The following is a 12500-nucleotide window of genomic DNA, read 5'->3' as shown; positions in this document are numbered from 1 at the left end:
ATATGGGGTGTTACACAGTCTGTTAGGTAGAGGTTATGGGGGGGGTAGTCTGTGGTTGATTTATACGGGAGGCTGGAGGCTATAATGTCAATAGCAGTGAAATACAGTCATCATAATATGAGCTCTCATAACTGAGCGCCCATAAAGCCTTGATGTATGTCTGCTGCCGCGGCCAACCTGGCACCATGCAGGTAGACCCCGTTCCAACAGGACAGAGAACAGGTTGACTGTGATACCAGCAGCTCTCATACAATCACAGATATGATATGACATGACAGCTGCCCACTGTTTGTCCTGTGTGTTTGCGTGTGTGTGTGTGTGTGTGTTTGAGAGGAGGCAGGATGGGTACAAGCAAACACTTATTTGATATCAAAATAAAATTGCCCTGGCAACTGACCAGAGCAGGCAACTGACGGAAAAAGGTTTACATCTGCCCTGGTTTGGGCAGAGAAGGTCTTGGGGAGGAGGTGGGGGAGAGAAGGGGAGGGAGGTGAGTAGCTAGCGAGCTCTCACCTTGCCAATAATGCTAACCTTCTCCTAGCTAACCACCAACCACGCTAGCCCTCCTCTAGCATATCATTCTAGACTTCACCTAGACAACCATGCTAACCAGCCCTTAGCCAACCATGCTAACCCCCACCTAGCTAGCCAAATTAACCCTCACGTAGCCAACCATGATAACCCTCGCCTAGCCAACCATGATAACCGTCACTTAGCCAACCATGCTAACCGTCACTTAGCCAACCATGCTGACCTTCCCCACATCCAGCTAATGGAGAGAATGTTAACCTACTGTTGACCCCCGCTCCTCCCAGCTGAGTCTCAGACACATTCTTTCCCCCAGTAAGTATTTCAGGGCAAAATGTGATCTGGCTTTAAATAGAGGACGCTGGGAAAGCTGGGTTAATGACCCGCAGACACACACACGCACACGCACACACACACACACCTGCACACACACACACCTGCACACGCACGCACGCACACACACACACACACACACACACACACACACACACAGTTCCTGTTTAAGACCCTCCTGGACATGGGAGATATTGTAGCTGCAGGGTTAGTCTATGATTAGCCAGTGTTAGTCTATGATTAGGCAGGGTTAGTCTATGGCTAGGCATGGCTAGTCTATGATTAGGCAGGGTTAGTCTATGGTTAGGCAGGTGCTATATAAAGACTGTATAAACCAGGGTCTATACTACTGTACATGTGCGTGTAGGTGTGTGTGTGTGTGCGCGTGTGTGTGTGTGTGTGTGTGTGTGTCTGTGTCTAAAAAGACCCCTACTTCTACTTCACTGATTCAGCAGTTCCTGAGAATCACAGCAGACCTACAATCTGCCTCACACACACTGCTAGCATATCCTCGTCCAATCCCTCATCAGTGCTGGGGGCCATTTGGTTGCGTGGATCGATGGAATCCACGGTAACCAGATACAGGAAGTGACCAGGGACAGGTACAGGAAGTAAAACAGCCTCAAATGTAAGCCCGTCATAAAATGTGTCGCTTACAGGAAGTATGATATGTGTCAAACACGTGGACCACGTAGGACCAGTCAGACCTCTCCACCAGCGGAGCACAACAGAGACAGAATGTGACGGAACAAGATTAATTTCTCTCCGTGGTCTGTGACCCCTCGTTCAGTCACTGGTTGAGGGGGGGCGGTGGAAGAGAGATGGAGGGGATGTAGAAGGGTTGGAGGAAGAGGGAGGGAGAGATGGAGGAGGGGAGTTGGGGATCTCTAGCCGGACACTAACGCCATTTTGTTTCACTTAATTATTCAGTCTGAACAAGCTCCCGTTGCGGCCGTTTTCCGAGATGGGCGTTGCCGAAGTGGGAGTCCTCAGCGATTTATAGTTGATCCCCCTAAATCACAGGTTAATCACCCCCTAAATCACAGGTTCATCACACAAAGGACGCTGATTGGCCGGGTTAGAATTCAAACCAAGAAATCACTATTTTCCAGATCCTGTATCGCATTTCGAAAATTAAAGCGATTCAGGGGCTGGAGCCAAGCTAGGGGGTCTTGGCTTGACCTCTGACCCGGACACCACTGATCCGTCTGTTGGGGAGAAAACCAGCCATCACCTACAGTACTATACAGCACACACCCGAATACAGCACACACCTGAATACAGCACACACCTGAATACAGCACACACCCGAATACAGCACACACCCGAATACAGCACACACTGGGACACACACTGGAACCTGCTTTCACACGGGCACTAGCATGGGCACCAGTTTCACACGGGCACCAACACTGGCACCAGAACTCACAAAAGCACTTCCACAGGAAACAGCACACACATACACACACACGCACACACACACACGCACGCACACACACGTGTACTGGTATTGGTCATACAGCAAGAGCAGCAGGATCCCCCATCAACTCACAACGTCTCTATTTGGCATGTTGACCAGAACAGACGCATGCTGTACACCCCCCCTGCAGCGCTGCGTCTCCATGCTGAGGGTCTCCGGTGTAAAAGCTTTGTCATTGCTAAGCTGATTGGCTGAACCAGGCCAGCGCGGGGTCAGCGCTCGCCGAGAGAGAACAGAGTACAGTGATACTCCTCCACTCTTCATGTCATCACTCTGCCTGTATCCCTGTTTCTTTCTCTCTCTCTCTCTCCCTCTCTCTCTTTCAGGAATGCAAGCCAAACAGCTGGCGTTGTGAACAGAATGTTCCTGTCACACAAGTTCCTTCAGAGCCAACATGATCTATGTGTGTATTATGTCACCACAGGTGTGTGTGTGTGTGTATACATACATGTACAGTATGTGTGTGTGTGCAAGTGTGTGTGTGTGTGTGTGTGTGTGTGTGTGTGTGTGTGTGTGTGTGTGTGATCAACTGGTTGTGGTATTGTGTACTCATCAGACCATAGGCGATTTTACCCTCTGAGAGTAGGGGGGGCAACATTTTGACGTGAGAAAAAAGAAACAGTTCTGCCGTCTCGTCCCATCTATTTACAAAGAATACCAGTTGTGAACAGTATGCTAATGAGAAATCCGTATGACAATTCAATATGTACAACGCATCAAACTTCATCTAGACACCACGAGCATGTCAATATGACTTTATGACCGAGCACTAGGCCATACCCAACATCACAACATCAAACTGCAACTGCCTGCAGGTGCTAGCTTCCTCGCCGATGGTGATGTTGCTAGTGCTAGTGCTAGCTTCGATAGCCTCTGGAGCACTTCTGCATTCGATTGCACCTGCTGCGGTGTCATTTCGAGTGGTAGCTTCTTCATTAGCATTGCCAGTTTTTTTTTTTTTTATGAAGAACTGGTCAATTGTTTTTATAGCTCTTTTCGCCAGCAGGTTGTCTAGTTGTAGCTTGTTGAGCACTGAGCAGTACAGTCAGATCTCATTTTTTTGTGGTAACAGATCAAACCGGAAATAGTTGAGGTCGACGGATGAGTTGTGCCATTGGATTATGAATATATATTTTTTTAAAGGTGTGAAAGGTATTTTTGATTAAGTGCTATTATAGTTGTTTAATACAAGGCCTGTCTATTAAGGCCTAGTTAAGCTTCAATACTGCTGTACACTTTGTACTTTTCCAGAACACATACAGTAGTACGCATGAAAAGTTGTTATTATCTGTGTTCCAGTAGCAGATAAGTTGACTGCCAAGGACACCTCACAATGAAAAGCCTGTCTGTGTTGCAGTAAAATGTAACTAACAGAGAACACCCTAATCACATCGGCTGAATGGAAAACGAAAGTAGTAAGCTCATAGGACAAGCATTAGATACAAGTTTCAACCAATCAGGTACTCACACATGTAGTCACGCGCCAATGTATTGTGTGGAATAGTATATACAGAACGTTCCGACTTGAGTCGGCGCGCTTGCACAGATACCCCTTGTGTCTCTGTGTAACCGTCCCTTTGCTGCAATTGTAAGGTAATAAAGTATGTTTCTTTTATTCTATTCTGTTATATTTCGTGTCCTCATTTGACAAGGTTGTGTGCTTGTGTTGGTCCTTGGGAGGAGAACCCTGTGGTAGGCTACTGGTGAATTCAATCTGAAGTGTTATAAAAGTACTTTGTGAGTGTCCAAATGTCATAGGTCAACCGAGTCCAGCCACCACAAAGGTAGCCTAGTTTAAGTAATAAATACACTTTTAAAATTAATGATGACCTAACACAAACTGGTACAAACCACAACTATGTATTTAATAATTGTATTAATTAGTAAAAAAATAAAAAATAAAAGTTTTTAGAATCTGAGCAGAGTTGGGCTGGCCAATCAGGGGGGGCACTTGCCCCCCCTATAAAATCGCCAATGCATCAGACTAGTATATCATCTGAGCACTCCGGACCAATCGTAGACATCCAGTATGTTCATGAGATTCACCAGGTTTAGCTTGTCGTACCTGTGAGAGTCTCAGTTTAGCTTGTCGTACCTGTGAGAGTCTCAGTTTAGCTTGTCGTACCTGTGAGAGTCTCAGTTTAGCTTGTCGTACCTGTGAGAGTCGCAGTTTAGCTTGTTGTACCTGTGAGAGTCTCAGTTTAGCTTGTTGTACCTGTGAGAGTCTCTTGGTTTAGCTCATCATGCAGCATTGTGGGCTCTTTTAGGAGCTTGTTTCCCCGGCTCCACTCCTGACGAACAAAACAAGTGCACCCCAAGAATGTGAGGAATTTACCCGACCAGGAGAGAGACGTGTTTCTCTGTCTGTCTGTGGTATTCTCCTCGGGCGCAATGCACACACACAGGAATGCAAACACACACACACACACACACACTCACGCATGCACAGACACATGCACACACTCACGCACATACAGTACACACACACATACGCGCACACATATTCACGCACACACACACGCGCGCACACACACACAAACACACACCTCCACCCCCCATCCATATATATTGTTCCTCTGGGCACTGTCTTATTTGAAGATGTTCTCAGGGAACTCTCAGCCCTTATCTCTCTCTCTTTTCTCTGTCTCCCTCTCTATCTCTCTCCCCAAGTGTCGCTCTCCCCCCTCTCTCTCGCTCTCTTCCCTTCTCCTTCCCTCTCCTCTCTCCCCCTCTCCCTTTCTTTCTTTCTCTCCCTCACTTGCTTCCCTCGCTCCCATTCCTCTACATTCCTGCTCCATGACATCACACTCAACCCGACCTGGGGATCCTTCCCACACTGTCTCTAGAACAACACACACACACACACACACACACACGCACACACGCACACACACACACACAAAGACACACACACACACACACACACACACACGCACACACAAAGACACATAGAGACCTACCACCAGACCAGACTCCATACACTTTGCCCGCCCTACAGAGAAGAGTGTGGTTACTGCAAACTAAAGTCATCCCTATTTTAATCTGTGCGTATGTGTTAACTACTACTACAGCTTCCACTTGTCTGGGGAGGTCTGTTCAAGAGATACATTATAAAAACAAGCTGAATGAAAACCTGCCCAAACACATCTGTGTAAAACATCTTTACTGTCTACTGTCTATATTGATATCCCCCAGGGACATACAGTAATCCTCCCCAAGTCCCCCCCTTCCCCAGGGACATACAGTAATCCTCCCCAAGTCCCCCCCTTCCCCAAAGTCTAAGAACACTGTTGCTGCTAGAAACATCTTTTTTTTTTGTCTTTTATGGATATATAATATTTTACAATGTTTTTTTTAAATATTGTGTTCCAGTGCCAAAGACACATTTCCATGACATGTAAATTTAATGGACAATAAAGTTTTTCCTAATCTTTTCTTATCCATGAAACATGCAGATCTGAAGCCTGGCGCTGCGTCGGAGAGCTGGGAGAAGGTCGTGGGTAGTGACTGACTGTCGTCATGACAGCACAGACGGGCCGCTAATACATGCGGCGCCGCTGGACCGAGCGGACAGGAAGTGACATCGCCACGGCACGCTGACTACATTACGGGGGGGAAATAGCGACGCGTCTGCTTTTGCGTCCTGTGAGAGCTGCAACACCGTACGGATGTTACCGTAATACGTACATCAGATTGGCTGTTTGTGTCACCTCGCCATGACATAACGCTGTCATAACGCTCGCCCACGCGCAAAGCCATCCATCATGTACCCAGGGAAGAAAAGAAGAGTCACAAACACACACACACACACACTGCCTTCTCCACCCCTTGGCGTGTGCCCAGTAGCAGAGCCAGCGATGCAGGAGTGTGTGTGTGTGTGTGTGTGTGTGTGTGTAGGGGGGGGCTGGGGGGACGTCCAGTCAGGCAGATTTATGGTTCTGAGTAGCTGGAGACCTCGGAGGGTAAACATCGGTAGAGGGGGATTCCAGGCAGGCCAGACGCAGGCCGGTCACACTCCTGTCCTGAGTGCCGATGCTCCACACTGGATCTGTCAGGCAGCCAGTGGACAAAACTACAGTAGAGGTGGCAGAGGGCTGGGAGTGGGGACTGAGGTAAGAACAGGGACAGGTCTGGGGTCAGCCCTGGGCACAGGGACAGGTCTGGGGTTAGGAACAGGGACAGGTCTGGGGGTCAGCTCCAGGGACAGGTCTGGGGTCAGCTCCAGGGACAGGTCTGGGGTCAGCCCTGGGCACAGGGACAGGTCTGGGGTTAGGAACAGGGACAGGTCTGGGGGTCAGCTCCAGGGACAGGTCTGGGGTCAGCTCCAGGGACAGGTCTGAGGTCAGCCCCGGGCACAGGGACAAATCTGGGGTCAGCTTCAGGGACAGGTCTGGGGTCAGCCCCGGGCACAGGGACAAATCTGGGGTCAGCTCCAGGGACAGGTCTGAGGTCAGCCCCGGGCACAGGGACAAATCTGGGGTCAGCTCCAGGGACAGGTCTGAGGTCAGCCCCGGGCACAGGGACAAATCTGGGGTCAGCTCCAGGGACAGGTCTGAGGTCAGCCCCGGGCACAGGGACAAATCTGGGGTCAGCTCCAGGGACAGGTCTGGGGGTCAGGAACAGGGACAAGACCGTGGTCAGCGCTGGGGTCGGGCCAGCGAGCCTGTTGGCAGCAGCTCCGTTCCATCACACCATATTCTTAGAAGGAATCAAGTGGGGGAGAAGCTTGCGAGCCGAAAGGACAGAGGTCAGTCTCTACTGGCCCGTCTTCATCCACGAGCATCTATTCTGGTTCTGCTGGGCAGGCTGAACGTTCTACTGTGTCCCTGGAGGTTCAATTCTTTATCTACTCGGTCATTTCTATTTTGCGTCCGCTTGTCTCATTTGCAAGATGCCAAAACTGACAAGAACCTGCTAGACCTGCCACTGAGGTCAGCGCAACAATTTAACAGCCTAATGATCTGTTAATACCATCAGTCTGTGGGTTCTGCCCCTCAATACAGTGTGTGTGTGTGTGTGTGTGTGAGAGAGAGAGAGAGTTGTCATTCAGACTCAAGAGGGATATTCCTTCATTCATTCTCTTCATCCATTATACAGTAGACACCAATAAACACAGAAGTTGTAAAGATGGACAATAAAACTGTGTTTGTTTGTTTTTTATTATTCATGTTTTCCGGCCACAATAAAACAATAAAAGTTTTTTTTTAACAAATGATCATCACTAGTAAAAAGTTACCTTTCTGCCGGCTGTACAGTGGCTACAGACGGAGACGAAGCTCGGCCGCTGTACTGCACGACGTAACCGCAGCCGGGACTCAGCAGCTTCTCACCAAATAAAACATTATCCATATGTACAAATCCACATTAAAATCCACAGTAAATGTCACATATGTACACAGCCATGCGGCACAGCACGAGAGTCGACTTCAAATGCTCAGTTCAAGATTGTTTTGTTCCTTTCTTTTCCGAAAGCTACCCCCCTCCCCCCCATGAGTGGTTTAGCCCCCCCAGAAGAACCCAGTTAAAATCCATACAAGTAGCAAAACAAAGGAAAATTCCTTTCAAAAACATTTTATATAGCAATACCCATGATTAGCATGGCATTGCACCTTGGGTAAAAACTAGACAGATCTGTGTGAGGACATCGAACAGCTCGGAGGACACGCTCAACCTGCTACATCACAGATAGACATGATCTTCATCACTACACCTGGAGCACAGTCTCTCACAGACTAGTGTTCATTCTCCAGGCCAGGCCAGGCCAAGCTAGACCAGGCCAGATCAGACTAGCCCAGGCAAGACCAGGCTAGCCCAGGCCAGATCAGAGTAGCCCTGGCTAGCCTAGACCAGGCCAGTTCAAACTAGCCCAGGCTAAAATAGACTAGACCAGGCTAGACTAGACCAGGTCAGGCTAGGTTAGTGCAGGCTAGGCTAGACTAGACCAGGTCAGTGAGGGCTAGGCTAGACTAGACCAGGCCAGGTTAGACTAGGCCAGATCAGACTAGCCCAGGCTAGGCTAGACTAGACCAGGTCAGGCTGGGTTAGACCAGGCTAGATCAGACTATGCTAGGCTAGGCTAGTGCAGGCTAAGCTACTAGACCAGGCTAGGTTAGGGTAAAAGAGATTCAGGCTTCCTCCTCCCGTAGCCACAGACATAGAAAGGAATGCACTTTGGTATTGACCAAATGCCCTGGGTTGATTAAAATCACAACAATAAGAATATTACGACAGTTTGAGGTAAAATATTAAAATGTGTTCTCTGTCTCTCAGGAGTAGCAACAGGATGCTAACAGCTAATGCTAGCCCTGGAGCTGCTGGATGTTAAGACAAGGCGGAGCCAGCTAACCCTTTGACCCACACATACCGAAGGGGTGCTAGCTAGTGCTCTTCTATTGGCTGCAGCTAGTGTTCCTGGTCTCTCACAATTGGCTGAGTCTAGTGTTCCTGGACTCTCCCTATTGGCTGAGAGAGTTCATGCGGGAGAGGGTGTCAGGGCTGAAATGTCTCCTGAACTGCATTGTGGGATAGATCTGGGTATGTGCGGCCGCGTCCCCCCCGACAGCCTGTCATGGTGGCGGGGGGTGTGTCTTTGGGCATCGCTAGGGTATGAGCGTGACCACCCCCCTATCCCCTCCACTCAGGTGGCCAGCAGTCTGCTCAGCCAATGAGGGGGCACAAGGAGGGCGGAGTCTTGTCTTGGTTGGTGGGTTACAGAGAATGGCGTTGATAACCAAAGGCACATAGTATCAAACCTAAGGGCACTATGCTCCCCACCGTATCAAAACACAAAACAACCACAATAAAAAAGTTAAAACACCATTGTGGGGCTTCTCCCTCCCACCCCATACAGGGCATCCGTGTACCTGTGCATTTCATCATCAGGCCGCGTTCCTGTGCATTACATCATCAGGCCGTGTACCTGTGCATTACATCATCAGGCAGTGTACCTGTGTGTTACATCACCTCACGGTGTCCGTGGCAGAAGTACACACACTCTGATGGGTTTTTTTTTTTTCTTTTGTGTATTATATTAGCTCTTCTCTCTCCTCTGAGATTCAGTTCTATCTAATAAATAGTTAAAACCTCAGACACTGTTGATAAATATCTGTCGAATACTTTGGAGGGTCGGAGGGTCAAAACTTGGGAGTCATGTTCACGTAGGAATTTGTGCAAAAAGGGTTTGCGTGTGAGGAAAGGGGAACACTCGGTGGCTTTGCAAGGGAACAAGCTTTTAGCGGTTTCAACTCTGCCCAGAGACCGAACCTCTGGATCTACTCACCGTGTCTGAGAAACTCTCTCAACCTTAAAACAGTTCCAACATGGCGTCAGCTACAGTGGGCGCCGCTCACAGCTACAGCTGACGCCACAGCAGGACCCAGGTCCTGATTCACAGTTACCACACACAAACAGACACAGACACACACAGACACACACACAGACACACATACAGACAACCCCCCCCCCAGCACTGAGACAACGCTGAGGGTTGAAAACTCTAATATTCAAGTATATTCATGTATATAGTCTTCTCTCCATAATCACCTCACATTACACTTGTCACCCTCCTCCCCTCCTCCCTCCCTCCGCCTTAATCCTTCTATGCATGACCTCCTCAAAGACTTCCATTGCCTCTAAAGCACCTGCGCATTCAACTTTACCGTCCCACCAGAAACACAGATATGACGATCTTAGTTCCATACATCTAGAAGCAGATCTATCCGTCTGTTTTATATGCGTTTTTTCAGGTACCTTTTTCATTTTATTTTTTAAGAAAAGGTGTTAGCACCATATCTGCTGTGACGATATACCCAGATGTTATGATTTGAATTGAGACGTTGTAAACCAGAAATAGCATATGTATACGTCAACATCACGGCTCACCGCACATGCAAAGCTACAGAGCACGCCATCTGTGTGTTTAACTACCTCCGTCTGGAGCAGGCCAAACAGGCACACCTGCTCTCTTTCTCTCCTTCCTCATATTGTTATTCTAAGTAAGGAATGTCAAGAGCAGTATTAGGCAGGTACCGCTGTTTGGCATGTAAACATGTTCACACCTTTCCCCCCCTCCTCTAACCTTTACTCTTAACAGTCTTATAACATCTCCACTTCCATTAGCACCGCTTCTGCTTGCCAAACCTCTGAAAGAATTAAACTTGTAGGCGTATCTTCTTCACTCAGACGGCTCAGCTAGCCGCCATATCAAGTCAGATAAGATAAAGAGAGACAAAGACCAAAAGAAAAAAAGAAAATTAAACGGCAACATGGCTTCACTGTGGCCAGCCACCTGCTCGTTCTGTGAGCTATGGCAGCACAGCGATGCTCATCGCTGTGCTGCTGGGGAGTTGTGCTGTATATAAGGCTATGGCCAGATCCTATGGACGCTAGGCTAGGCTAAGCTAGGCTAGCAATCTAAGGCCAGGTTTGTATGGATGCTAAGCTAGGCTAGGCTAGGCTATGCTAGTGCACTGCACACACACCCCTGAGATAAAATTACCTAAAAGCATTGTTCCCTTTGCTTCAGCCACTGCGGTGTTCTTCTGTTGTCTAGCTTGTAAAGAGGCGCTACCAAGCAGAGGCCTGCTGTAGTGGATATGTGTTGTGACCTCTTAACCCTGACCCTGGGGTATTGCCGTGTGACTCTGCCTGTGGGTCTTACACACCCAGACCCTCCTCGCAGCCACACGCACCAACACAGGTAGCTAGTTGGGGGGGGGGGGGGGGGGGGTGCGCTCAGCTGACCAGTTTTGGCAACACGGTCCTCTGTTGAATATTCCCGTTGGCGTCCGTCATCTGGGCCATATTAGTCCTAATCTTAGAGGTGGAACCCGATGTGGGAGGTAATTTGGAGAGGGAGGTGATGGCGCCCGGCCCCTCCGTCGTGCCCCTCCCCTTCCCCGAGGTCTTGTCCCCGCCTGTGGGCGGCTTGGGCAGGCGGCGCCGTAGCCACGGGTGCCGGAGCGCCTGGCTGGGGGTCATCCGCAGGGTGGGGTCCCACTCCAGGCACTGCTTCAGGAAGTCCAGGAACAGGGGGTCGTCGCAGCCCTTCAGCGCCGTCACCCAGTCCTTGCTGCCCGGCGGGCCCCTCAGCTTGCCCCGCCGCGAGCGCCCGCCATTCAGCACGGTGCAGCCGTCCGGCAGCGTGGTGATGGCGCAGTAGCGCGGGTAGCCCTTGGAGCTCACAAAGTTCTTGGCCCGCTTGGAGGCGTCCAGCAGCTTCTGCGAGGGCATGCCCAGCAGCTCGATGACGCAGGCCAGCTGGTCGCCCTCGTCCTCGCCAGGTAGGAGCGGGTAGCCGGTCAGCAGCTCGGCCAGGATGCAGCCCAGGCTCCACATGTCGATGGGCATGCCGTAGCGCGAGCCCAGGATCACCTCCGGCGCCCGGTAGAAGCGTGACTGGATGTAGGTGTAGACGCGCTGGTGCTCGTAGCAGCTGGAGCCGAAGTCGATGACCTTCGAAATCAAATCAAACTGTATTTGTATAGCGTATTTCATACACAGAGGCAACACAGTGTGCTTTACAGAGAGCGATGGGGGGATGGACATTGATCCTACCACTACATTTTCCAGAGGGAAGAAAAAAAAAAAACAGTTAGCCCAGCTGCCGAACCTCAATGAGACGATTGAGCAAGCTCCTGGAAAATGTAGATCTGGAAAATGTAAATCTATTGGCTAAGAACATTTACAGAGCACTACTCATGGGCTAAATACTTCATAATAAGAGACATGACTATCAGTAGAGTAGAGATGTTACCGACATGGTAGGCCATTATGTGTTGTCTATCCCTGTAGTCCATAATAGGATATTAGCAGACAGGCTCCTAGAGAATATACAGTACTGTGCAAAAGTCTTAGGCCGGTACCAAAGAAAATAACGTTTAAAGCTATTTACCTGGGCAGTTAGTGTTTATTTGCTTGTAAAAACACTATATAGAACATTGGAATAAACACAAACATTAATTCTAAAAAGTAATACAAATATCTTAAGAACAAAAAACAACAGTAAGATGGTGTAGGTTGGCAGTCTGAAGAGAATCTGAGGCACTCTGAATTAAAAAATAAATAAATAAATACTTAATCATGGACCAAAATATGAATTTCTTGTTTTTAAAAGAAGTTGGTATTTTGTGTGGCATCCCTTAGAACACAAAATGTGCTT

At 49.0% G+C, this 12500-nt stretch overlaps 1 protein-coding gene across 2 annotated transcripts in view; it reads right to left on the bottom strand.

The window, feature by feature from the left end:
* Window positions 1-7879: 7879 nt before the first annotated feature.
* dyrk2 (dual-specificity tyrosine-(Y)-phosphorylation regulated kinase 2) overlaps window positions 7880-12500 on the bottom strand; it is a gene marked incomplete at its 5' end in the record, with an annotated part of 13857 nt that continues 9236 nt past the window's right edge. For both annotated transcript variants that reach the window (XM_084447947.1, XM_084447946.1), the window contains one exon: window positions 7880-11794. In XM_084447947.1, the coding sequence (XP_084304073.1) occupies window positions 11075-11794 (720 nt within the window). In that variant the 3' untranslated portion in view covers window positions 7880-11074. The remainder of the gene's footprint in view (window positions 11795-12500) is intronic.

This window comes from Borostomias antarcticus (genome assembly GCF_949987555.1).
Source record: "Borostomias antarcticus genome assembly, chromosome: 13".
NCBI lineage: Eukaryota > Metazoa > Chordata > Actinopteri > Stomiiformes > Stomiidae > Borostomias > Borostomias antarcticus.
The sequence above is the reverse complement of the archived record's forward strand: the minus strand, read 5'-3'. Positions and strand labels throughout refer to the sequence as shown.